This window comes from Doryrhamphus excisus, linkage group LG17, assembly GCF_037039965.1.
Source record: "Doryrhamphus excisus strain RoL-2023G ecotype Guam linkage group LG17, RoL_Dexc_Guam_v1.1, whole genome shotgun sequence".
In the NCBI taxonomy this organism is placed as follows: domain Eukaryota; kingdom Metazoa; phylum Chordata; class Actinopteri; order Syngnathiformes; family Syngnathidae; genus Doryrhamphus; species Doryrhamphus excisus.
This window is the reverse complement of record NC_136373.1, coordinates 14,356,379-14,383,836: the sequence shown is the minus strand read 5'-3', so window position 1 is coordinate 14,383,836 and position 27,458 is coordinate 14,356,379. Positions and strand designations below refer to the sequence as shown.

Below are 27,458 nucleotides of genomic sequence, written 5' to 3'. Positions count from 1 at the left end.
CTTCTGACGAAGATGGCCAAAAGAATGAAATACGTCTACGGAGTACGGTGCAAAACTATGCAGCAGCAGAAGTTGTATTAATGGCAACAAGTATTTGATTTATTATTAGACACTGCGCTACTCACGAAAGTGTGCTGGCCACACTCCGTTGGCGTGGGGTAGTGTGCCTGGTCTACGTAATTAGAGCCCATTATCTAAAACTGTTGGTCTTACATAAAAATGCACACATTTTATTGCATTCAATGTTTTAAAAAAATGTATATGGCTCTCACAGATACACATTTTAAAATATCTGGCCTTCATGGCTCTCTTAGCCAAAAAGGTTCCTGACCCCTGCCATAGATGTTTCTTTAGTGATTAATACTAAAATGAGAAAATAAATAAAACTAATAGATTTAAGAGATATGTTCTATAGCACTGAGTAATAGCCATGTAACAAAAGACCTTCAATTTATTAATATGATTCTTTTGAGGTTCATTTGACCATTTTTGGAAATTAAAATTGAGGGGTATAGTGACAAAAAAAAGGCCTACATGCCCACACCAAAAGTATTAAAACCAATATTTTCATGGATGAGGAAGCCTAAGAAGGTAACCAAGACATGAGAAGCAAATTTGATGGTAACTTATTGTTTTTAGTGTATTTTATAGCTAATTTAATACATGGGTCAAAACCGACCCGTTAACATAAGAGATGATACCAGAAAGCTAACACAAGAGAATACATAGAATAAACATATGTGTTACTTTCAGTGACAATGAATTGATCATTTCTTCTTATTTGTAGGTTAAAGCTGGCTCACCACTACTCACATTGAAGACGGAGTTGATAATCTAAGGAGTAACATACATCTAATCGTTGGCGAAAATGCTGTTTACACTGGGACTTCTCCTCCTTCTCACCCCAATTCCCTCGCTTCAAACCCCCGGCAATCAGAAGAGAAACTCCACAGGAAATGACTTGACGAAAACTAACGGCGCTTTCACCGGTCTGAAACCGAAAACCGGCTCTGGTCCAGCCAAAGCCACCGGGACCCCCACCCTAAAGACAAACAACATCAATCAGTTAGTTTTACCCACTCCTCTCCCCAACCTAAAACCCCCTGTGATAAACGCCACAGCGAGTGGAAGAAGCAAGACTGTGAACGTCACCACTATGTCCACACCAGTGAAGGCATCCACAGCTAGTGGATCGGTGAGTAAGAAAGGCTCAGCTAAATCCACACCAGCCAGCGATGTGAAGCTTACAAAGAACAACCCCGGGTCCACTGGAACCGCGAATGATCAGTTAGCATCCGCGAGGTCTACATCAGTCAACGGTGCTAAAACCACCAAAGATAAAATCCAACTTTCTGTCAATCAGACTACTTCTGAGAAATCTCCTTCAACCAGCAATGGGAAGATTGCCAAAGTCAAGCCAGCCCCCAACATAGTTCAAAATACTCAGTCAACATCCACAAAATTGGCCAGCGGCACCAAAAACAAGCCGACAGCCTCGGTCAATGAAACTGTTGTTACAAAATCTCCCTCCGCCGGTGAAATGAAGAATTCCAAAGACAAGACTGTCCCCACTGTCCAGCCCGTCGCCACACCCAACGGTTCTGCAGTTATCAAAGATACGACCAAACCATCTGCCAGTAAGATTCTAGCGGGGAAGTCTCCTTCCTTAGATGTAAAAAACTCCAAAGACAATCCTCCCCCCACAATCCAGACTGCCCTGAGCAGCCTAGCCAAGGCCGCGACAGCTATCATTTCTGCAGTTGTCAAAGATAAGCCCACACCCTCTGTCAATCAGACTGCTGCAGTGAAATCTCCCACTGCCGGTGACATGAACAACTCCAAAGTCAAACCTGCACCTACAGCCCAGGCTGCTCTCTCGACCCCAACAAAGACTACCACATCCAGTAATTCTGCAACTGTCAACAATAAGGCTACGACTTTTGCTAACCACACTGAAGTCAAATCTCCCGCTGGCGGTGACATGAACAACTCCAAAGTCAAACCAACCTCAACTGTCCAAACCGATGAATCCATTCCTGCAAAGGTGACTACTTCTGTTAAGTACGCGACCGCAGACTCTGCAGATCAGGTCCCTGTCACCAAGGCACCCAGCAGCAACAAAGTAAAAACTGCCCCTGCACATCCTATTAAGGTGGTCATCGCTAATGACTGTGAATCCAGCCACATCAAGGAGCATGAGGTGAGCCTAAAACCTGGTGCTCCCTTAGTCATGACTCATAAGTTCAGCTTAATGCCTGGTGGCTGCGCTGGTGGATGCGAGGCAGAGATGGCAGAGTTGAAGGTTCGCTTGGCTCGTCTGGAGAGAGAGATGTCCTCTCTAAAGGAAAAATGTACGTTGAATTTGTTTTGTCCTACATGTTTGATAGTCTGTCTTCCATAGTTATTGTGTAACGCTTGTGTGTTTGTCGCCCAGGTCCGTGTTCTGCAAATTGTCCAAATGATTGTAGTGGCAATGGGGAATGTCAGAAAGGAAAATGCGTCTGCCAAGAAGGATTTCTGGGTCCGGATTGCAGTATTTGTGCCCAAGGAGCTGAATGTAGTAAAAGTAAGTGATGCTTTGAGTGACTATGTATATCAGGAATTCAGTCTTTACTAACAACCATTCCTCTTTGTATTCTCAGAAGAAGCCAAGGGAACAATTAAGGTAAAAGTGGACACAGTAGCCCTGAAGGTAAACAAAGAAAGTAGCACAGTCAAAGAACAGGAAAGAAGCAGCACTGCAGAACAACTCGAGAAGAAGGAGCAAAAGAAGGGGACCGATTCCAAGGGGACGGACGCTAAATCAAAGCTAGCTGTTACAGCTAAACTAGCTCTTGCAAAAGCACAAGTCAACGTTGATGCTTCTGGAAAGAAAATGACAATAAAGGGTACCACAAAGACAACCATTCCTACTGTTGGCCAAGCTTTGTTAAAGCACGGAGGAAGAAAACAAGAAGAGGCCCGCAAAGGCAAAACCGCAGGACTGGCTCCTAAAAGAACGGATCTGAAACTTGTCAAGGAAGTAAGCAAGGTTAAATCCTATTCCAAGTCTGACCAACTGAAAGATGAACCTCAAACTAACATAACCCAGACTGATGCAACAACAACAAAGTCAAATGACACAGCTAAAATTGGAAAAATTCTTACCAGGATTATGGGAACCAACAAAACCAGAGCTGGAAAAGACACCACGGAGCAATCCACACTATTAGAAAAGAATGCTACTCAACATTCTGTCTTGAAACACATCAAGAAGGTCAAAGTAGATGCAGTATCTGAGCACTCGACGGATGGCAAGACTGGACACGGCAGAAATACTACAACTGATGCTATCAAGACAGAAAAAGGGAGGGATAGCATAACAGCGCACACTGTTGATGCTAAGACCGGTAAAGGGAGAGTTATAACTATGCAAACTGCTAATGCTAAGACTGAGAGACAAACAACAACTTTGCACTCTGTTGATAGCAGAAACACAGATGCTAGCCGAAGTGGAAAAGGCAAAGATGCCATCACCGTGCAATCTGTTGATGGTAAAACTGGAAAAAGTAGACACACCACAACTATTCACTCTGTTGATGAAGATGAGACTGGTAAAGGGAGAGATATAACAACAGTGCATTCTGCTGATAGCAAGACCGGAAGTGTGCAACCTGTAGATGGGAAGATCCATAAAGGGAAAGATACCGTAACTGTGCACTTGGGTGATGGTAAGACCGGAAAAGGGCGAAACACAGTCACTGTGAACACTGCTGATGGAAAAACTGAACAAAATAGAGACACTACAACTTTGCATTCTGTGAATGACAGAAATACAGATGCTAGCAAGACTGGACTGGGGAGAGACGTGACGATGCACTCTGTTGATGCAAAAATCGGAAAAGGAAGGGATACTATAACGACACACTCTGTTGATGGCAGGACTGAGCAAGGCATACAAACTACAACGACTGTCAAGGCAGGAAAAGGGTCTGATACCGTAACGCTGCACACTGTTGATGGTAAGACCAGTGAAGGTATGCGTACTACAACTGTGAACTCTGCTGACAACCGAAAAACAGATACTAGCAAGATTGGACAGGGTAGAGACGTGACGATGCACCCTGTTGATGCAAAAATCGGAAAAGGAAAGGATACTGTGACTTCGCACTCTGTTGATGGCAGGACTGAGCAAGGCATACAAACTACAATGACTGTCAAGGCAGGAAAAGGGTCTGATACCGTAACGCTGCACACTGTTGATGGTAAGACCGGTGAAGGTATGCGTACTACAACTGTGAACTCTGCTGACAACCGAAAAACAGATACTAGCAAGACTGGACAGGGTAGAGACGTGACGATGCACTCTGTTGATGCAAAAATCGGAAAAGGAAGGGATACTATAACGACGCATTCTGTTGATGGTAAGACCGGTGAAGGTATGCGTACTACAACTGTGAACTCTGCTGACAACCGAAAAACAGATACTAGCAAGACTGGAAAAGGGAGCGACACCATTACTGTGTCTGCTGATGGCAAGACTGTACAAGGAATGGATACAGAAAGTGTACGCTCTGTGGATGACACAACGGGACAAAGCAGAGATGCCGTAAGCGTGCACTCCGTTGATGGCACACACACAAATGCCATCAAGACCGTCAAAGGGAGAATCAGTCTGAGAAATGCAACTGTTGTAGATGAAGCTAGGGCTTCCCAGAGCCAGACAACTACCAATGGCGGCTCTGTGACCAGTACCAGAAAGACAGGAGGATTAGGTTCAGTGAAGGTTATGAACATCTCCTCCCATAGCTTCATTATCACGTGGTCGGCACCACAAGGAATGTTCAAGAACTTCACTGTGATCAGAAGAGAGCCGAGAACTGAAGGCGATGAGGACTTTGAGGAGTTTGAAGAGGAGGCTTTTGAAGGAGATGTTGTCCAATCAGCTAAGACTACAATGGAAGTCCAGATGCACAAGGAGATCACAACTTCTTCGGGTAAAGTTGTTACATCGAGAAGTAAAGCAGAAACCAAACGGATCATGATGGTGGTCCCTGGAAATGTGCGATCGGTTGAATTCAGTAACCTTCGCGCTAGCACACGCTATGTCCTGCACATATACGGCACTTCTGCTGACAGACGATCCAAGATTCACAGAGTTATTACAACGACAGGTAAACAAAAACAAAATACGAACTAGAAATAATTTTCTCAAGAATCAATGAATGTTCCAATCTTCTCATCTTCCTGCTGTAGGTCCTGAGGCGGCCACAGATATGGTTTTCAGTAAAATAACAGAAACATCAATAACGGTGTCTTGGTCCAAACCAAAGAGCATAATCACAGGCTACACGGTCACATACACCCACATTGTCACAGGTCAGTTACATTAGTACTAGACCCGACTACTTAAGTTATTTAAAGTAAACATTGCATTTCAACTGTCGTCCATAAAGGAGAAACGCATTCGGTGAGCTTGGACTCCAAGCAGAATCATGCAGTTCTTTCCAAGTTGTCCGCTGGATCATCCTACATAGTGACTGTTACATCTACACAAGGAAAAACCCAAAGTGACGCTCTTGTGTCTATTATCACTACAGGTACACCATAAAGTCCACTCACCTCTAGAACGGCAAGACTTTTTGCAGTATGCTATAACCCACTGAACCCACGGTAGCTAACAAAAGTGACGGATGTACTGACTCTTCTGCAGTGCCCGCACCTCCAACCCATCTCCGGGCCATCAATGTGACAGATACCAGAGCAGTGCTGCAATGGACACCAAGCTTGGGGAAAGTGGACCGCTTCATCATAAGCTACGAGTCCTCCAAGAGTGAGCGTTTGAACTTCAAACATTGGCTCTAACGATTATCAATGAAGGTAACTGATACCTTCACCGCAGCTCCGAATGTAACCGTGACGGTGATGGTGTCTGGAAGCTCCGTGGAGCACCAACTGAGAGGCCTGCAGAGAGGAACCGTGTACACTGTCAAAGTACTCAGCCAGAAGGACAGCCTTCAGAGTGCAGCCATTACAACTTCATTTACCACTGCAAACGGTGAGTCGGCAAGTTCTTCTGAATTAAAACTTAATATTGATGCATTTCTGTATCCCTTGAAGTGGTCAAAGCAAGTGAAGTGGGCGCTCGTTCCGCACTGATCACTTGGAGAAGTTCCACTGTCGTTTACCACAGTTACAGACTGATCTACCAAGTGGTAGGAGAAGTAGCAAAGGTAAACCATAATAATGATTAGTACTTCAAACCCAAACATACACAACTTCTTATGTAATTGTGTGTTTTTATGCTTATATTAGGAGCTTCACCTGGAGTCCACCATCGCAGAGTATAAACTGACAGGGTTGATACCGATGTCACGTTACAATGTTCTAGTACAAGGCGAGAAAGATGGACAATACACATCTATTGTCACCACTGAATTCATCACAGGTAAAACAAAATCAAAATTTAGCGATTGCGTTTTCTGATAGTACTGATTAGGTTTTTTTCTTATCACACAGGAAAGCTGCGTTTTCCGTACCCTACCGAATGCTCTCAGGAGCTGCTGAACGGAGCTCTTCAGTCAGGGGAGGTGGATATCTACCCCCAGGGCAAGGATGGACAGGTCGTGAGAGTCTACTGCGACATGGAGACTGATGGGGGCGGTTGGACGGTGAGATCCAATCTATGACACAAAATATTTCAAAGACTTTAACTGGTTGTTTTGGGGTTTTTTTGTAGGTGTTCCAAAGAAGAATGAGTGGAAGGACTGATTTCTACAGAACCTGGAGTGACTACAGAGGTGGCTTTGGAAACCTCAGTGAAGAATTCTGGCTCGGTACATTTCTTGAATACGTTTGTATGCTTCATAGCTCTCCGTTTTGTTGCATTTTCTTGGGTTTTTGAGTCCAAATTTAGTTCCTCCATGGGAACTAAACCTACTAAAACAGGGGTGGGCAAACCTTGGAGACAGGGAGGTCTCGGCATTCCTACTTAGACTTGGATACGAGGTAGACTTTGAGAGAATGACTGTTTTCGGTCTCCTACCACCCCAACCAGGAAATGAGTTGCTACACAACCTGAGCAGCATCGGCCCTGTGAGTTTAAGAGTGGACCTGACATCGGGAAATGACACGGCGTATGCCCACTATACCAACTTCTCCATTGACTCCGAGGAGAACCATTACGCCCTCAGTGTTTCCGGATACACAGGAACAGCAGGTGAGGTTTTTTTTTTAGCTTCGACGTCTACTTCGACTATCAACTGAATGTCTTTGCAGATATTTCATTGTGATTGCCGACTACAGGTGACTCCATGAGGTACCATAACGGTCGTCCGTTCTCAACCTTGGATAAGGACCCTGATTCTTTGGGGATCCACTGTTCTCGCGCCTACATGGGAGGCTGGTGGTATAAAAACTGCTACAAAACAAATCTCAACGGACTCTATGGTATCAACACTAACAATCAGGTACACTGAAAGACTACCGGAATGTTTCATGTCTTTGTACGTTTCTTCTCACTGACATGTCATGTATGTTCTGCACCGTAGGGAGTGGTATGGATAGACTGGAAAGGTAAAGACTCCTCCATTCCCTTCACTGAGATGAAGTTCAGACCATCCAGGTTCTCTCCTGCGACACACGGCTAAGAGGTTTAGCCTTGACCTGAACAACTTCCAGCTAAGAATGAGCTTCCCAGAACTCCTAATGAAATGTTGTTGCTGGCCATTTTTCACCAGTTTGTTTTTTGAGGACTCTCCGCAAGTGTGTTCCGACTCAACGGGGTCATGTCGAGAACTACAGAGATACATTCTGTTCTACTTCTCACCCACTGTTGTTTTGACTCGTATCACTACTACTGTAAATATGCACTGTCTCGCTCTGTTGATATCAATTGGCTGTGGTTGGTTTTGCATTAAACTCATCCTGTTAAGGACAAAGAATGTGTCGAAGTGAGGAAAAAAAAAATCATCGCTATCTGTCATGTCAGCTGGGATGTGTTATCACGGCCTTCGTCGAGACACCGCGTGTTTATCAGACCCGCCCGTGCATTCCTATTGCACAATGTCCTTGAAAGGAAAAACACACTCCGACGGATGAGATCACTATAAAGGAGATGCTCGTTGCAATGAGGAGCTTCCTGAAGAGAAGGACACAAGATGCCGATACAGGCGGCGGCGTTCGGTGTGGGAGCTGCACTTCTCATTCTGATGCTAACGCTATTACTTGTTTTCTACAAATCGGCTGCCAGAGACAACAACACCCAATGCCCCAATGGAAAAACACAGCCAGGTAATTGTTATTATAATCAACTCTTTCCAATGAAATGCATGTATTTTTAAATGGTGGGATTTCCTTTTCCTTTATTGCAAAAAAACCCAAAATCTTTGGATTAAAACAAAGGTTAAGAACAATTAAAAAAACATTGATTTTTTTTGTTATTTTGAGCAAAAACATATTTTTTTAAATGCAAAATACAAAGAAATATGAGAGTTGCTGTATCACAAAATCTAATCAAACATGCATTTTATTTTAAGGTTTTTTTCTTTTTATCCCCCCCTTTTATTCCCCCCCCAAAAACTACAAAAAAGCACTGCAGAAACTATTGGGCATGAAACAAATTAAATCTAAAAAGAAAAAGTATCCATCTCCATATTTAGAGGGTTTTTTTTACATTTTTACCCAAGCCACAAAGATAGGTTTGCGACAGAAATAACATAAATAAACATTTAAAAAACTATATATTTTAATTTTATGCAATATACTGTACAGAAAATTAATATTTTAAAAATAATATAAGTAATACAAAATAAAAATATATATTATATATATATATAATATATTTTTAAACTAATTTTTTAACAAATAAAAAATATATATATAATTTTGTTATCGCTTTTCTGGGTACTATTGAGCATGAAACAAATTAAATCTAAAAAGAGAAAATATCCATCTCCATATTTAGAGGTTAGTTTTACATTTTTACCCAAGCCACAAAGATAGGTTTGCGACAGAAATAACATAAATAAACATTTAAAAAGAAAAAAACTATATATTTTTATTTTATGCAATATACTGTATGGAAAATTAATATTTAAAAAATAATATAATTAATACATAATAAAAAATATTATATATATTTTATTGATAAATATTTTTTTAACTCATTTTTTTAACCAATTAAAAAATATATATAATTTTGTTCGCTTTTCTGGGTACAAAAAAATACAGTTAAAATTAGAAATACATGGAAATACATTGGACAGCAACATTATTATTCAGATTTACATATATACTGGATATATTAGAATGCATTAATGCTTCCTTTTATGACTAAATATCCTACTTTTATGACAAGGTTATGTTTAGGGATGTCCGATATTGGCTTTTTGGCCCAAAAAAATTATATGTCAATATTGTCCAATCAGACGACACCAATAAGTGTAACATCCTGTGGTGGAATGAATGTTGTATACAGCATTTTTTTTGTATCGGTTTTCACGATCAGGAAATATCCGGTACTGATATCAACCCGTATCGCATTTTTATGCTAATATCAGGCCGATAATGAATAATGGAGTGTTGAGGCAAGACGTTTTGTCGCTATATAATGTATGGTCATGCTGCAAAACACTTCTTCCGTCACACAGCTCCTACCGGCATATGGCAGACCCTCTGTCAGCTTCTTCCACCACCTTCGTCATCTTCTTCCATCCCAAGTCCTCCATGCCGCTTTCTTATCGGCAACATGATGGAGTTAACCCACGACCATCTGCCCATCCACCTCACCAACCTGGCACAACGCTACGGAGACATCTACCAGCTTAAATGCGGAAACACTCGTAAGGCACAAGACTTTTTGCTACAGCAGATAGCAAGTGTAGCGAGGTCTTGTTTTGTTTTGTTCTTCCAGGCATGGTTGTTCTTAATAGCAGTAAGGTCATAAAGGAAGCACTGGTCAAGAAATGGTCCGACTTTGCCGGAAGGCCTATTTCATTCACAGGTGAAGCAGTCAAACATATTTTGAATCATAAAAAGATATATTTACGGTGAGGCTATGACGCTTCTGCGTCCATTAGGGGATACGGTGTCTGGTGGGGGGCGCTCCATCTCTCTGGGGGACTACAATGACGAGTGGAGGGCCCATCGGCGTCTGGTACACAGTGCTTTGCTGCGATGCTGCCAGTACTCTTTACACGATGTGATTGAAAAGCAGGCGGCGCATCTCTGCAAGGTAACTGCAACAGTACAGCCATTCTGCAAGCAATTGATACTGATGATGAGTTCACTGTAAACAACATCCAGTCTACCACAGCAACAGAAAAAAGCTGCTGGGTGTTGACCACTCATTATACTTTGAATGCCATCTTGTGGAGTCAATAAAAAAAAGCCTACATCAGGAGGTTGCCTACAGCCACAGCTGATACTAAGTACAGTCGTTCCTTTCACATTTTGCGGCTTTATATTTAAAAACATTTTTAGTCGGTAAATACAGCCTATTATTATTTTTTAAACAGAAAATGTTACATTTTTATACCTAAATTAAGCATTTTCAAGCATAAAAATGGCTAAGTGAGCTAAAATAAGGCATTGAAATGATGCATTCAAAGACATGGAATGTCATTAATGTTACTCTAATATTTGGTGAGACACATACATAAACACCAAACTCATTTTTATACCTAAATTAATCATTTTCAAGAATACAAATGTCTAAATGAACTAAAATACAAATATAAGGCATTGAAATGATGCATTCAAAGACATGGAATGTCATTAATGTTACTCTAATGTTCGGTGAGACACACACATAAACACCACACTCGTTTTTATACCTAAATTAAGCATTTTAAAGAATAGAAATGGCTAAGTGAGCTAAAATACAAATATAAGGCATTGAAATGATGCATTCAAAGACATGGAATGTCATTAATGTTACTCTAATGTTCGGTGAGACACACACATAAAAACTGAACTAAATTTATACCTAAATTAAGCATTTTCAAGAATAAAAATGGCTAAGTGAGCTAAAATAAGGCATTGAAATGATGCATTCAAATACATGGCATGTCATTAATGTTACTCTAATGTTCGGTGAGACACACACATAAACCCCAAACTCATTTTTATACCTACATTAAGCATTTTCAAGAATAAAAATGGCTAAATGAACTAAAATACAACTATAAGGCATTGAAATGATGCATTCAAAGACATTGAATGTCATTAATGTTACTCTAATGTTCGGTGAGACACATACATAAACACCACACTCGTTTTTATACCTAAATTAAGCATTTTCAAGCATAAAAATGGCTAAGTGAGCTAAAATAAGGCATTGAAATGATGCATTCAAAGACATGGAACGTCATTAATGTTACTCTAATGTTCGGTGAGACACACACATAAACACCAAACTCATTTTTATACCTAAATTAAGCATTTTCAAGAATAAAAATGGCTAAATGAACTAAAATACAACTATAAGGCATTGAAATGATGCATTCAAAGACATTGAATGTCATTAATGTTACTCTAATGTTCGGTGAGACACACGCAAACACCACACTCGTTTTTATACCTAAATTAAGCATTTTCAAGCATAACAATGGCTAAGTGAGCTAAAATAAGGCATTGAAATGATGCATTCAAAGACATGGAATGAATGTCATTAACGTTACTCTAATGTTCAGTGAGACACATACATAAACACCAAACTCATTTTTATACCTAAATTAAGCATTTTCAAGCATAAAAATGTGAGCTAAAACACAAATAAAAGGCATTGAAATGATGCATTCAAAGACATGGAATGTCATTAACGTTACTCTAATGTTCAGTGAGACACACACATAAACACCAAACTAATTTATAGCAACACACACAAGTCAAATTTATGTCTTCAATGGATTATTTGCTCTTATTATGACTACTATACTGGGTAGTGTGAATATGAAGCTGACTATAGGGGTGTTAGATTGTGTCTAGAGGGCTCTAATAATGTTTTTAAATAATTTATCACTTATCATGGTTGGGTCTGGACCCAAGTAATGGAATAAATGAGGAATTATTGTATATGATTCACATTGTACCGGTCGCGGGGGAGGCGGGGTACACCCTGGACTGGTGGCCAGCCAATCACAGGGCACATATAGACAAACAACCATTCACACTCACATTCATACCTATGGACAATTAACCTAGCATGTTTTTGGAATGTGGGAGGAAACCGGAGTACCCGGAGAAAGCCCACGCGTGCACGGGGAGAACATGCAAACTCCACACAGAGATGGCGGAGGGTGGAATTGAACTCGGGTCTCCTAGCTGTGAGGTCTGTGCGCTAACCACTTGCACTTGCACCACGTGCAGCCCTTTATGCAATAAATTTATGTGTCATATGTGCAGGTTCTGATGGGCTACCAAGGCATTGCTGTTGATCTGTCTGAGGACTTCACAGTCGCAGCCAGTAATGTGATCACCACATTGACTTTTGGAAAAGAAGTGAGTATAATTTGGGAGCTGATTGGCTCCCAATCAGTCATGCACGGTGTCAAACATGGTGTCATGATATGGGATTGCATGAGTGCTGCCGGCGTTGGAGAGCTACAGTTCATTGCAGGACATGCAGGACACTTATGATATGCAGTATTTATATAGATTGTATTATTCTTTCAGTACGACAAAAGTTCTCCAGAGCTGCAAGAGTTACACAACTGTCTGAATGAGATTGTTGCTCTGTGGGGCTCTGCTTGGATTTCAGCCCTGGATTCGTTCCCTTTGCTCCGAGTCAGTACAAAGTAGCCTCACTGATTAACCGCTATTAGTTAAGTTAGTCACTAACAAACAATTGAACATAATATGTTGTGTGTGTTTTCCAAGAAATTACCCAACCCTGTTTTTTCCCGTCTCATGAGAGAGGTGACCAAGCGAGATGACATCATAGGCAAACATCTCAAACACTACAAGGTCAGTATTCACGACCGATATCAATTTAAAAGAATTTAAAACATATCATAAATAAATAAATCTTATTTTGAGCTGACACAAATAAACAAAAACATGTTAGTGTGAGAGGTCTCACTCGCTCACATTTTGATTTTTGCATTGAACTGCTAGCTTAATTGGAGTTCCGGCTGCTATTGACGGGCTGTCAATCTGAAGTCCAGTGTTTGCTAGCATTAGCGGTTTAGCATCGAACTACATAATGATGCACATTAGTACTGAAAGTCATCAAATCTTACCTTCATGTATTCCCACATTGTATTCGGGAGCAAGTATGGGAGCAAGTATGAGAGAACGGTGCGTCGGTGCATTCAATGACTGTCAAAAAAAATAGGAGAAACATTCAAAAACTGTGGAAATAATTAGGGTATTGGAATAAAATAATATTTACTGTAATACAATGATTAATTTAGGCAATTCTTTAATAATAATAATCATTTCTGAATATTCCTAAATAGGCCTTTTTACTAACAAACATTTAGAATTTAAAACCAGTATCATAAATAAACAAATCTTATTTTGAGCTGACACAAATATACAAACACATGTTAGTGTGAGAGGTCTCACTCGCTCACATTTTTTATTTGCTGAACGTTTGTGGGAGAGTTTAAGAGCTAATATGCTAATAATAAAGAAAAATAGTAATACAAAAATATGCTTGTTGACTGTATTTTTTTTAAATAATACCCAAAGTTCCCAAATTGATAATCTTTTACATAAAATTTGATGTAATTATCGTTGTAGTTGCACGTCAAAATGTTTACCACAAAGAGATTTCCCATACTTATTATAGATAAAGGCTGCACAGAGACGAGTGGTTAGCGCACAGACCTCACAGCAAGGAGACCAGGGTTCAATTCCACCCTCGGCCATCTCTGTGTGGAGTTTGCATGTTCTCCCCGTGCATGCGTGGGTTTTCTCCGGGTACTCCGGTTTCCTCCCACATTCCAAAAACATGCTAGGTTAATTAGCGACTCCAAATTCTCCATAGGAATGAATGTGAGTGTGAATGGTTGTTTGTCTATATGTGCCCTGTGATTGGCTGGCCACCAGTCCGGGGTGTACCCCGCCTCTCGCTCGAAGACATCTGGGATAGGCTCCAGCACCCTCCGCGACCCTCGTGAGGATAAGCAGTAGAAAATTAATGAATGAAAAATTGCAGGCTGCACGGTGATCGAGTGATTAACACGCAGGCCTCACAGCTAGGAGACCTGAGTTCAATTCCACCCTCAGCCATCTCTGTATGGAGTTTGCATGTTTCCCTCGTGCATGCGTGGGTTTTCTCCGGGTACTCCGGTTTCCTCCCACATTCCAAAAACATGCTAGGTTAATTAACGACTCCAAATTGTCCATACAACATCTCATTTAATGAGACTATATTTAACGGCGGACAAGTGGTTAGCGCGCAGACCTAGCACCTAGGAGCCCCAAATTCGATTCCACCCTCAGGCAGCATACCCCGCCTCTCGCCCGAAGCCAGCTGGGATAGGCTCCAGCACCCCCCGCGACCCTCGTGAGGATAAGTGGTAGAAAATGAATGAATTATAGATTAAAAAATTATTTCCATCTGCAATGAATTGTGAGTTAACTACGGACAATTGCGATTAATGCCAATCAAATATTTTAATCGATTAACAGCCCCAATATAAATGTATAATAATAGCTAAAGAAGGAATTGGTTTGTCTTATCAGGTGTTGTGTTGTGTCTTGTGCAGTCCCAAGACCAGAAACCAGAGGACACCATCACAAACTACTTCCTGCAGGGCCTCAACACAGAAAATGGAGTGGTAATCCATACATCACTTTATTCTTAAAAAGGGAGCCATTTATAAATGATAATGTTGCTCATCAGCTTCTGACAGACACTCATGTCCACATGGCCACTGTGGACCTTCTCATTGGAGGAACGGAGACTACAGCAGCCTGGCTTAACTGGACCATAGCTTTCCTCCTGCACCGACCAGAGGTGAGCAGACTATAAAAATATTATGGTATAGTACGGTATGGTCTCCTGCTTGAACCTATAGGTCCAGACTCGGGTCTATGAGGAGCTGTGTACTGTACCAGAAGGTCGCTACCCCAAATACAGCGAGAGGCACAATCTTCCCGTTCTGTGTGCCCTCATCAACGAGGTGCTCCGACTCAGGCCTGTTGCTCCTCTGGCGGTACCACACAGGGCCATCCATGATAGCAGGTCAGCAACACAAGAGTCATACCACTACTATTAAGTACACAAGCACAATCTTATACAATAATACTCTATAATAGTTTACTTTTATTTCAGGTCACCTCAGTCAATTTATAGTGATTAGTTTGGAGACTGAACTGGTAAAAGTTTTTATAAAACGTGTTTTTCTTACTTCACATGTTTTTCTTACTACATTCTTACTTGTTATTTTTATATTTAAATGTTATAATTCAGAAATTCCACCTTTATCACCGTTACTTGGTTGATAAGTGAATATCAGTAGGATTCCTTATTAATAAATGTAATACTTTTGTCATTAAGAGCAACCTACTAAGTATTTTTAACCACTTTAGAGACATCTAGACATGAAATAACACCCCTATAGTCACCGTTACATTTGTATTACCCAACATAAACATGACTCGTGTTTGTTTGTGTTGCTTTAAAGGGGGAGTTGAGAGGCAGGCGGACAGGAAGTGATGACCTGCGGGTTCAGAGTTGAGTTTTAGCCTGGCATGGGTTAGCGTAGAAATTTTCATTCATTCATTTATTTATTTTCTACCGCTAATCCTCACGAGGATCACGAGGGGTGCTGGAGCCTATCCCAGCTGTCTTCGGGCAAAAGGCGGGGTACACCCTGGACTGATGGCCAGCCAATCACAGGGCACATATAGACAAACAACCAATCACACTCACATTCATACCTATGGACAATTAACCTAGCATGTTTTTTGGAATGTGGGAGGAAACCGGAGTACCCGGAGAAAACCCACGCATGCACGGGGAGAACATGCAAACATCCCAACATGTAAACTCCACACAGAGAATTGAACCCTGGTCTCCTAGCTGTGATTTCTACGCGCTAAGCACTCAACCGCCGTGCAGCTGTGTAGAAATTTTATTAGGGATTATTTTGCCTGTTGTGAGATCATTCAAACCTGCAATAAAAGACTAATATACCATTCATAGCGTCTTTGAACGCATCTCCTGAATGCCTTATTTTATGAATTTTAGCCATTATCATGCTTGAAAATGCTTAGTTTATGCAAAAAAAATTAAAAAATTGCTTCAATATGTAAATTTTTGACTCATATTCTTGCTTAGTTTATGCAAAAAAAATTAAAAATTGCTTCAATATGTAAATTTTTTGACTGATATTCTTGCTTAGTTTATGCTAAAAAAAAAATTTAATTGCTTCAATATGTAAATTTTTTGACTGATATTCAACCAAGGAACAAAGACGTATTTATATTTTTTCAACCTGACCTCTCGCTCCCACATATTTATTGATACATCTTTTACGTTTGCTTGCACGAGAGTCACAACGAGGTGATGATGCAACTCCACCAAAGAAGGGAGCATGTTTGGTGCTGTTTTGAAATCAGGACTAAGTGTGTTTTAAGAAGATCTTGAAATTCTTTCTACTATGATGTAATATTATTCTTTCACATGCTTAGCATTGCAGGTTATGACATTCCCAAGAACACGGTGATTATTCCTAATCTTTTTGGTGCTCACCACGATCCTGCAGTTTGGACTGAGCCGTACAGCTTCAAACCGGGTACAGTACTTTATATACCGCGTACTCTTCCATACTGCATCTACAGCAATACTTCAATTATTCTGTCTTTCAGAACGTTTTCTGGAGGGAGGAGGAGCTTCCCCGCGAGACCTGGTCCCCTTTGGAGGGGGTGCTCGTCTTTGCCTGGGCGAGGCGGTTGCCAAAATGGAGTTGTTTCTCTTCACGGCCTATTTGCTCCGAGATTTCCAGTTCGTTCTTCCTGATAGCGAGGCCTGTGAACCAGACTTGAGGGGCGTGGCTAGTGTTGTGCTCAAGGTCAAATCCTACAAAGTTATTGCACGGCCACGGCTCGTCAGTAGTCATTAATGGTCGCTCATGTTATCATTAGGAAACGTGCAAGGACATATTCTGTGCTTCTTTGTCCTCACAATGTCAGATCAAATACAGATCAGTTTGGCAGCGCCACCCAGTGGACATATACTGAACTTACTTTACATTTGTTTGTTTTTTAAACGGAATTTAATATTTAAACTTTGTACAATTACCATTAAATATCTTCCTTTTTTGGGGGTCACATACATCTCCAACCACCATGGCCGTACTGTATCTTCTTATAAAGTCTACATTTGTATCAACTGGAGAATGTCATCAGTTAGACAATGATCCAACATCACACATGAATACATAACCAGGAAAATGACTCCTATGTGATTAAGCAGCATAGAAAATGAATAAATTACTCCAATGTAAAAGTTTCAGACTGATGATATTTGTATTAGGAGAAATAGTGACACCGTGTGGAAAGACGACAACATTACACCATGATAGCGAATAATAATAAGTAATTGCGTGTAAAATGATTATATGAGGGAATATCAGAGCCATATTAAGAAGGAAATTTGTAAAATAACTGAGTGGTTCTTTGAATGGTTCTAAGTTAGAGCAACTTATTGATGAGGGCGTACAGGACGAAAAGATTGTGCCTATTGCAATTTTTTTGATGCACCAAGTAACATCTGCTCCTCCTTTTTGACCCTCGCCGCCTACCGTAGTTTTGTGTAGATTACTTAATACCGTAGATTTATCATGGATTAAATGGCCTGCCAGATACTGGAGCAGTGCAGGTATTGTTTTTATTGTCATATACAGTGCTACATTGGCATAAGAGTGGCCCAACTAACCAGTATTTTTTAATATTTTTACATCTTTCTGCTGATTTTTGCATTGAACTGCTAGCTTAATTGGACTTCCAGCTGCTCCACTGTTTGCTAGCGTTAGCGATTTAGCATCGAACTACTACAATTATGCACATTAGTACTGAAAGTCATCAAATCTTACCTTTATGTATCCCCACATAGTATCAGCATTCGGGAGCAAGTATGTGGTGAAGGAAAAAGAGGCAAAATACATCCAAATACATCCATTCAGCCCTCTTTGCATCGGAGAACGGTGCGTCGGTGCGTTCAATGACTGTCAAAAAAGTAGGACAAATCGCATTAAACATTCAAAAACTGTGGAAATAATTAGGGTATTGTAATAAAATAATATTTACTGTAATATAATGATTAATGTATATGTCTTTTAAAAGAGAAATGAATGAAATGACTTTGCCCTGTGTCTTAGGTATTTTTATTTGAACATTTCATAAAGGAAAGGTGCATTGAGTGAATTATTTGATAATAATCCTTTCTGAATGTTATTAAATAGGCCTTTTTACTAACAAACATTGAGAATTTAAAACCAGTATCGTAAATTAACAAATATTATTTTGTGCTGACACAAATAAACAAAAACATGTTAGTGTGAGAGGTCTCACTCTCTCACATTTTGTATTTGATTAATGTTTGTGGGCGAGTTTAAGAGCTAATGTGCTAATAATAAAGAAAAATAGTAATACAAAAATATGCTTGCTGACTGTATTTTTTTAAATAGTGCCCAAAGTTCCCAAATTGATATTCTTTTACATAAAATTTGAGTATTAGTATTAGTTGTACATCGAAGACGTTGATGGGTGTTTTTACTCGTCCTCTATTGGATAAAACATTACCTGTATATTAAAATATTTACAAAATGTACATTTCTGATTTGAGCAACATCCCAGTTTAGACGTGAATGACGCATCCGCAACATTTTAATAATAATAATAATAATACATTTTATTTGTATAGCGCTTTTCAAGATACTCAAAGACACTTTATGAAGAATGAAGTTGAATAGAGCAAGTAAACAGAATAAAAGACACACCAAAATACAACATTCATTGGTTAATACACAGTTAAAACATGAGTAAAAGCGGGGCGGGGCACATTTTAGTACATATTTTGCAAAACAGGTCTTGTGAAAAACAGTGAATGTCTGCTTGCGGCTTTAAATAGCCGCACACCGATCTAAGCAAAGTGTCACTGACTTCCTCTTTCAGCTCACTTTAGGGAAGAAGCGAGGCTGGATTGTGCGGCTTTCCGTTTCACAGAATAAAAAATGGACAACAGAATGCAAGGTCGGTAACGACTTATTCATGAATTAATCATTGAAAAACTATAATTGTGTAAAAATGTACCTTGTTTGTTGTTGTTTTGGTGGCAGGCGGTAAAGCATACGGCATCCTGAAGTCTCACCAAGAGGACAAACTGAACACAATCAATGAGGTCATTGACGTTCTGCACTGCATGAGGGGACATTTTCAAGTCAATATTAATAGACTGATAAAAAATATATTTTTCTTACCTTTAGGCTTTTTTGTCTGATGACCAGTATGCAGAAGTGGAAGACCTCGCCTTCAAGCTTGACATGTTTAAAAGTAACAATGCAAACGTTATGCTGTGAGTCAAATGCATTGAGGTTCTAACTGAACTGTTTTGTTGTTACAGAGAAATATATGGAGTTTGATCTGAATGACAAAGGCGACATAGGTAAGTATGTTTGGATTTAAGCTTCAACCTGGTAATGGTAATGGTTTTATTTCATTTGAACATGCATCAGATTACAATTGAATGCATCGCATAATCAGTTCACAGTTCCACATGTCCAAAAGGAGTAGGAAGAAGCAAAGCTTATTAAATCCTACCCCTCCATCTGGTACTTTTACAATCAGTAACTGTTACATTTGTTCACTTCCTGCTTTCCTAATATAATAAAAAATATTAGTAATTTTTTAATATTTTTTTATTTTTTTTATTTATATTTATATATAATATTTATATTATTATATTTATTTTTTTATATTTTTTATTTATATATATATATATGTTTTTTTTGTCACGTACCAAAGTACAAGGTGATATGAACATGCAATGACATATGCATGACATTCCCTGAGAAGAACTACATTTGTTCTTCTTGTAGAGTAGTATTGGATGACATTTCAGGTAATTATGGACTTGCAAAGCAGCAGTCTATAGGCTTGCATTACTGAGCAAGCCCATCTTGTTCTTCCTGTTTATTATGGACTTGCCCAGTAATGCAAGCCTATAGACTGCTGCAAAGCAGCAAGAAGGACCCCCAAACATGTTACACCGCCGGAATCGTGGCACTCAGGACTACTACAGCGGTATTTAGTTTTTGGAATGTTTTGTGTAACCATGGCGACGCTATTAACCAAAACGTTCAAAACCTTGGCAGTTTTTAAACTTGAGGTCCTCTTGCTAGGTGCTAGCATGGTAGCCGTTAGCATGTTAGCATTTAAGCTAATTTACTCATGTCTAAAGGCAAATACACACATGGCATGATACAGGGAGGTTATAGGACAACCTTGGTACTTTTTAAACTTGAGGCCCTCTTGCTAGGTGCTAGCATGGTAGCCGTTAGCATGTTAGCATTTAAGCTAATTTACTCATGTCTAAAGGCAAATACACACATGGCATGATGCAGGGAGGTTATAGGACAACCTTGGTACTTTCTAAACTTGAGGCCCTCTTGTTAGGTGCTAGCATGGTAGCCGTTAGCATGTTAGCATTTAAGCTAATTTACTCATGTCTAAAGGCAAATACACACATGGCATAATGCAGGGAGGTTATAGGACAACCTTGGCAGTTTTTAAACTTGAGGTCCTCTTGCTAGGTGCTAGCATGGTAGCCGTTAGCATGTTAGCATTTAAGCTAATTTACTCATTTATGAAGCCGAAAACACCCATGTATGATGCAGGGAAGTTATAGGACAACCTTGGCAGTTTCTAAACATGAGGGCCTCTTGCTAGGTGCTAGCACGGTAGCCGTTAGCATGTTAGCATTTAAGCCAATTTACTCATGTCTACAGGCAAATACACACATGGCATGATGTAGGGATGTTACAGGACAACCTTGGCACTTTCTAAAGTTGAGGTTCTCTTGCTAGGTGCTAGCATTACGACTGTTAGCATGCTAGCATTTTAGCTAATTACTCATGTCGAAAGGCAAATGCAAAATAATTCCTGCAATATGCAATGCATAATGCTCGGCGGCGCGGCACGGCAGACACCGGGCTCGGGGTTCACAGCACAGGTGGCAAGTCCATCAAAATTTCCGCGGGAATTTTCTAGTTATTATTATTATTTTTAGCCTTATGCATTATTTTAGCTGTTTGAAGATTAACTATGTCAGCATTTGTGATTTTAGAAATAAGGAGTTAGTATGTTCTCTGTAGGCAGCATTATGAATTATCCTTACTGGCCTTTTTTGTAGTACATTTAGCGAGTGAAGATTGCTTTTATAGTTATTAGCCCATATTTCCACACAATAAGTAAGATATGGTAGAACCAGAACTTGATTAACCTGAAACTAACGGTTTAATCTCAGGCATGATGGGGTTAAAACGAATGCTGGAGAAACTCGGGGTGGCCAAGACTCACTTGGAGCTGAAAAAGATGATATCAGAAGTGGCAGGAGGACCATCCAAAGAAGCCATCAGCTACACCGATTTCTTAACAATGATGCTGGGGCAAAAGAACGCTATTCTAAAACTGTGAGTGTGACGGCGGCACGATTTTGCCTGGAGTTCAAATGTTCTACCAAATGTGGATTTACTGCATGGCTGATGTTCTCCGTCATAGGATCCTGATGTTTGAAGGCATGAGCAAGAAAGAGGAGAGACGAGATGTCGGTCCACCTGCTCGGAAAACCTCAGAACTACCCTGAAGACATTCAAAGCATAAATATCACTCTTTAAGTCACGTACATGTTTTTGTAGTTATTGTAGTTTTCAGTTCTTCATTAGTTCCTCAGTAACCACTCTAAATGTATGTGTCTTAGCCATTAGTTCCTCAGTAACTACTCTAAATATATGTGCTTTTGTCATTTGTTCCTCAGTAACTACTCTCAATTGATGTGCCTTTGTCATTTGTTCCTCAGTAACTACTCTCAATGTATGTGCCTTAGTCATTAGTTCCTCAGTAACTACTCTATTCATTAGTTATTCAGTAACTACTTGAAAATATATTGTGCCTTCGTCATTAGTTCCTCAGTAACTACTCTAAATTTATGTGCCTTAGCCATTAGTTCCTTGGTAACTACTCTAAATATACATGCCTTTGTCATTTGTTCCTCGGTAACTACTCTAAATATACATATGTGCCTTTATCATTTGCTCCTCAGTAACTACTCTCAATTGAGGCGCCTTTGTCATTATTTCCTCAGTAACTACTCTCAATTTATGCGCCTTTGTCATTTGTTCCTCAGTAACTACTCTCAATTTATATGCCTTAGTTCCTCTGTAGCTACTTTACTATTAGTTCTTCATTAGTTCCTCAGTAACTACTCCAGATTTATGTGCCTTAGTCATTAGTTCCTCAGTAAATGCGCTCAATGCATGTGCCTTAGTCATTAGTCCCTCAGTAACTACTCTAAATGTATGTGCCTTCGTTCCAAAGAAAGTACTTTGTGTTCCTTAGCCATTAGTTCCCCACCAATACAGTGAATAAGTCCGGGTGTTGAGTTAAGGACGAGGGTTACAAAGTAGTGTAAACTAAATGTATTACTTTGTTTAGCAGTACCCCAGCCAAGTCGTACGATGTTAAAACGTTGTATGGTATCCTGGACCTCTAAAAATAAACACATGTGAAACTTGCAGAAAGTGACCTGATATTATTTTGGAAAAGGGAAGTACTTGAATAAAACTACTGTTTAAACCAAGAGTGGGGAACCTGCTTGGAAAGCCACATATTTTATAGTATCTGAAGTACAAAAATACATACAACTCATAAAGCCCCATTTTAGGGTGAATTCCCACTCACAGTGACAGGTTTTCACTGCTGTGAATAGATGAAACACCAACATAGATGAAATCTTCAAGATTAAACACGTTATTCACAAAATAATGATTCAAACTTACTTATTGGTTGATATGATGGACACTTGATGCTATGCCGTCCTGCTCCCGTTCATTGTTGTGGTTGGTGAATAGCACCCTCTTCTGGCGAGTATATGCAATAGCAACTCAGCATTTACACCAAAAATTGGAAACGATTCCACTCCATTTCACTAATAAAGAGTAACAATAAACCAACAATAAAATATGAATACTCTTCTCTTACCCAGGTTAACAGAAGATTAAGAAATATGTATTTTTGAGCTCCACCCCCAGGCGTCATCCCGGTTCGGAAGCTGACTGGTTCCTGCCGGCTTGTGGCTGTCTTTGGGCGGGGCGGATATGTGAACGGTACCCGCTGTTTCCCCGAGACAAAACAAAATACTTGCTTTCACGTTTGAGTCCCCAAATACAAAAAAAAAACAAAAATTCTTAACCACACCCGAAAAAGTCGCTTTTGAGATAATATGTCGTCAAAGAAGGTTGGAATGTTACTAGTTCTAGCTACAAAATCGCCAAGTTGTCTTCTTCCTGTTCCTGTCTCCTCGCGCCGTGAGGCGTTCAGTCACACTCGTAATTATGAGTGTTAGGCGCTAAAAATATTTGCTAAACTCATTCGATACTTCTACTACAATTTTGAATGCAGCTTTTTAAATTCTTTGAATTAACCACTTGATTTCTATGGATTATCACATGAAATTACACCAATAATGAAGTAGTCCGGATCAGCTAAACTGCAGAATAATGCATATTTTATTATTTTTTTAATAAAAGACAAGGATGAGTCACAAAGCAACAATATTGTTCACCATCTAAAAACTATTCCCCCCCCCCACATGTGAAATTCTAAAAGTTTCCCCAGGAGAGGTTTTTGTTGTTGTAGCTACCAATTTCTGCAATAAAGATGTTTGCTAAGAAACAAGTCATCTAAAAAAGGGAATTTGTGCGTCGACAGAAAAAAGTACATCAGACAGCAAAGTGAGAGCAATCTACTTGGACTATGTGCTCAAAGGCTTTACAAACTTTTGTTCATATAAATAGTGACATCTCTAAATTGGAAGCCTGGAAAGCAGCTTTTTTCGTTGAAACATCACAGTACATCAAATGAGAGTTGCTACTTTACAAATAAATTACTGTATAGTAGAACATGTAATAATAATAATAATAAAAAAGAAACAACCAAACAAAATGTGCTCCTGACAGGAAAAAAAAGCCACATTTCTCGGGACAGCTGCCTTTTTTTTACCTTACACATAACGTGACAACAAGCGCTATGTGTTCCCGCAAGAATTTAGCTAAAAATTGTACACAAATGTCATCAATATGAATTTTTGCCGTGAATGCAAAGTGGTAAAGTTGAGAGCTTTTGGGTTAGGATACAATATTGTCATTTTTAATGAATATTTTTGTACAAATCCCTCCAAAATCGCAAAGAAAACAAACTCTTCCAATGCTGTAAAGACTTATATAAATATATGGACATTCCTCATATGTTACTATTAAGGTCTGTGGTCTTTGCAAAATATATTAAACCTGAGATAAACAGACCAAAGCTTTAAAAGTGTTTAAAAGCGTCGAATGAATGGCGGCTGATTAACGTCCATTGGGGGAAAAATGGAGGCTTTTAACAGGTAATTAAAACGTATAATTGAGACCCCGTATTCAGTCAAATCAATAGCAGAGCACAATTTCATCGAAATAACCTAAAAACTTCAATTTGTGCAAAGACTATAAAAAGCGTTAAAGCTCTAAAATAAGAAAAAAAATATGTCAAAATATATCAAGTTTTAATTTTAACTTTACAAGAACGTGAAGAGAAGGGGAGCCTTTCTGTTATTTTACCTGAGCATTTGAGCAAAAACTGTCCGAAAAATTAGAACACAGAATTAACTTTGAGTTTGTATCAATGTGAGGTATATAATTTAACGTTTATGAAAATGTCTCTCCTAAATGAAACGCATGAATAAACAAGAAAAAAAAAAAGTAGTTCCCCAAGTAAGTATCAAGGAAAACATGCTGACTATTGAAACTAGTACCCAGAACAAAGCATTTGTGAATTAAAAAAAAAAAAAATGCTAGGGAATTAAAAGTAATTTAAAAGTAAACATAACTGCTATGACTGAAGTGAGGAAAGATGCTCTGAATGGAACAAAAGTGGATTCTAAAAGCTCGGGAGGTGAGGTTTTGGTGAGCACGGTGCAGCCCTCCCTTTAACTACTGTGAACAGAAAGAAAACAAGCACCATCTATAGACACACTTTGCTACTCGGAACAGTGGGTGCGGATTCATGTGTGTGTGTGTGTGTGTGAGTTGATGTGTGTCGAGTCGAAGGAGAAGCTGCTTGTGGTGATGCAGTTACATTGCTGATGCTCCGCCATCTTTACCCTACAAAAAAAAATAAAAATAAATGTGTTACAAAAAAGCCTTCTCCAGCGCTGCCCCCGCCCTCTGAAACTCTTTGCCCCATTCACTTTGTGCTTGCCCTGACCTTCCCAGTTTCTAAAAAACAATTAAAAACCCAGCTTTTTAAATCTGTTTTTTAATGTCTGACTGCTGTGCCCCGCCCCTCCCCGCTTTTACTCATGTTTTAACTGTGTATTAACCAATGAATGTTGTATTTTAATGTATCTTTTACTCTGTTTACTTGGTTTTATTCAACTCCATTCTTATGTAAAGTGTCTGAGTATTTTGAAAAGCGCTACACAAATAAAATGTATTATTATTATTATTATTTTAACTTGATAACAAATGAGCCGTCGGTGCCGTCAGTGCAACCTTAGCAATATAATGAGTTAGTCCCGAATGTAAACCTTTATGACCCTGCTTCTTAAAAGCATCGAAATCGAGAATAAAAGCAACAAACCGGAATCAGAATAATTCCAATTCAAACGAAGCCCAACCCAATTAAAATGTGAGGGGTGTATTCCTTGTACTGAAGTCAAAATGGCGATAGTCATACCTGATCATAGTCAATATCACTGTCTGCGGTAATGACGATCCTTTTCTCCACCCGGGTCTCCGAAGAGCCACTTTTCACTATCTACATCAGGAAAATAAAGCATACAATTATCAGGTTAGTATTTGGTAAAATAAACACAGTACATTGAAGTATATGCGCGGATGACCTTTGAGATATGAGTAGTCGTGGTGGTGACTGATGTGCCGCTGGTAGTTTCTGAGGTTTGAGAGATGGACACCGTAGTGGTTTCTTTGTCCTCCTGTGTACCGTCGACTACACCCTGAAAAAGACAAAAAAAAATTGACGATGAATTGGTGATGAGAGAATGTTTAAGTTGTGTTACCTAGTAGGAACGTTGTAAATACACGCAGCCATTTGACAAATAAAAAAAAAACTGTCCCCGGTGCCCAGGGTCCCCGGACCCCGGGGTCCCCGGGGTCCCCGGACCACGGGGTCCCCGGTCCCCGGACCACAGGGTCCCCGGTCCCCGGACCACAGGGTCCCCGGTCCCCGGTCCCCAGTCCCCAGGGTCCCCGTACCCCAGGGTCCCCGGTCCCCCAGTCCCCGTACCCCAGGGTCCCCTGTACCCCAGGGTCCCCGGTCCCCCAGGGTCCCCCGTACCCCAGGGTCCCCGGTCCCCCAGGGTCCCCCGTACCCCAGGGTCCCCGGTCCCCCAGGGTCCCCCGTACCCCAGGGTCCCCGGTCCCCCAGGGTCCCCCGTACCCCAGGGTCCCCGGTCCCCCAGGGTCCCCCGTACCCCAGGGTCCCCGGTCCCCCAGGGTCCCCCAGGGTCCCCCAGGGTCCCCGGACCCCAGAGTCCCCGGTCCCCCAGGGTCCCCCGTACCCCAGGGTCCCCCGTACCCCAGGGTCCCCGGTCCCCCAGGGTCCCCGGTCCCCCAGGGTCCCCCAGGGTCCCCGGACCCCAGAGTCCCCGGACCCCAGAGTCCCCGGACCCCAGAGTCCCCGGACCCCAGAGTCCCCGGACCCCAGGGTCCCCGGACCCCAGGGTCCCCAGACCCCAGGGTCCCCAGACCCCAGGGTCCCCAGACCCCGACTCCTAGCAAACCTCATTTCAGTGCCTGAAACTGACACCAAGTCCCTACCTTTGGAGACTCATAGGTGACAGTCTGGGTTGGGACGATAGGGACCTCTGTGGTGGAGATGCCACTGGGTAAGGAGTTGGAGGCGGCAGTGATGGTGACTGTCTGGGTCTGCACCAAAGGGGGCTGTGGATGGGAGCATAGCCCCCATGAGTGGCTGTTTGAACCAGACGCACACCTCTCACCCCCCCACACTGCAAACCTTTCACAACATGCACGTCTTTGTGGGAATTTTGTCAATTTTCAAAAGAATCCCATCTCCATTACCGGTGATTTGAAAGGAAACCAGAAAAAACGAGAAGCCAGAGAAAAACCAAGACGACGTTAACCATAATTCCCATTTATCTTGCAACGGTGCCGCAGTGGTGAGCAAATGTGGCAAGCAATGAAATAGCACCAAGCTCAAGCAAAGACAGGAAATCAGTCTGGATG

General features: G+C 40.6%; 4 protein-coding genes across 11 annotated transcripts in view; 3 read left to right on the top strand and 1 right to left on the bottom strand.

The window, feature by feature from the left end:
* The first annotated feature begins 868 nt into the window (after window positions 1–868).
* Window positions 869–8,124, top strand: tnxba (tenascin XBa). Its single transcript, XM_078798028.1, has 15 exons — window positions 869–2,351; window positions 2,435–2,566; window positions 2,643–4,544; window positions 4,677–5,153; window positions 5,236–5,358; window positions 5,436–5,579; window positions 5,693–5,812; window positions 5,882–6,037; window positions 6,100–6,212; window positions 6,295–6,427; window positions 6,499–6,650; window positions 6,719–6,815; window positions 7,037–7,198; window positions 7,285–7,448; window positions 7,530–8,124. The coding sequence occupies exons 1-15, from the start codon at window positions 869–871 to the stop codon at window positions 7,626–7,628; spliced, it is 5,457 nt and encodes a 1,818-aa protein (XP_078654154.1). The 3' UTR covers window positions 7,629–8,124.
* Window positions 8,125–8,132: 8 nt separating this feature from the next.
* Window positions 8,133–17,428, top strand: cyp21a2 (cytochrome P450, family 21, subfamily A, polypeptide 2). Its single transcript, XM_058084723.2, has 12 exons — window positions 8,133–8,271; window positions 9,630–9,821; window positions 9,893–9,982; window positions 10,059–10,213; window positions 12,385–12,480; window positions 12,655–12,765; window positions 12,859–12,945; window positions 14,697–14,768; window positions 14,834–14,947; window positions 15,009–15,175; window positions 16,627–16,730; window positions 16,804–17,428. Exons 1-12 carry the CDS (start codon window positions 8,139–8,141, stop codon window positions 17,055–17,057), a joined length of 1,575 nt encoding a protein of 524 aa, XP_057940706.2. The 5' UTR covers window positions 8,133–8,138; the 3' UTR covers window positions 17,058–17,428.
* A 1,609-nt stretch (window positions 17,429–19,037) lies between these two features.
* LOC131137141 (allograft inflammatory factor 1-like) lies at window positions 19,038–22,925 on the top strand. The gene is made up of 6 exons (XM_058084733.2): window positions 19,038–19,188; window positions 19,275–19,336; window positions 19,422–19,488; window positions 19,559–19,600; window positions 21,461–21,626; window positions 21,715–22,925. Exons 1-6 carry the CDS (start codon window positions 19,170–19,172, stop codon window positions 21,797–21,799), a joined length of 441 nt encoding a protein of 146 aa, XP_057940716.2. The 5' UTR covers window positions 19,038–19,169; the 3' UTR covers window positions 21,800–22,925.
* Window positions 22,926–23,692: 767 nt separating this feature from the next.
* LOC131137133 (uncharacterized) overlaps window positions 23,693–27,458 on the bottom strand; it is a 51,048-nt gene continuing 47,282 nt past the window's right edge. For 7 of the 8 annotated variants that reach the window (XM_078798078.1, XM_078798079.1, XM_078798074.1 and 4 more), the window contains 4 exons: window positions 27,030–27,152; window positions 26,093–26,206; window positions 25,927–26,007; window positions 23,693–25,352 (listed from right to left, as the gene is read on the bottom strand). In XM_078798078.1, coding sequence (XP_078654204.1) covers window positions 25,323–25,352; window positions 25,927–26,007; window positions 26,093–26,206; window positions 27,030–27,152 — 348 coding nt within the window. In that variant the 3' untranslated portion in view covers window positions 23,693–25,322. The remainder of the gene's footprint in view (window positions 25,353–25,926; window positions 26,008–26,092; window positions 26,207–27,029; window positions 27,153–27,458) is intronic. The other variant, XM_078798081.1, reaches the window with a different exon arrangement.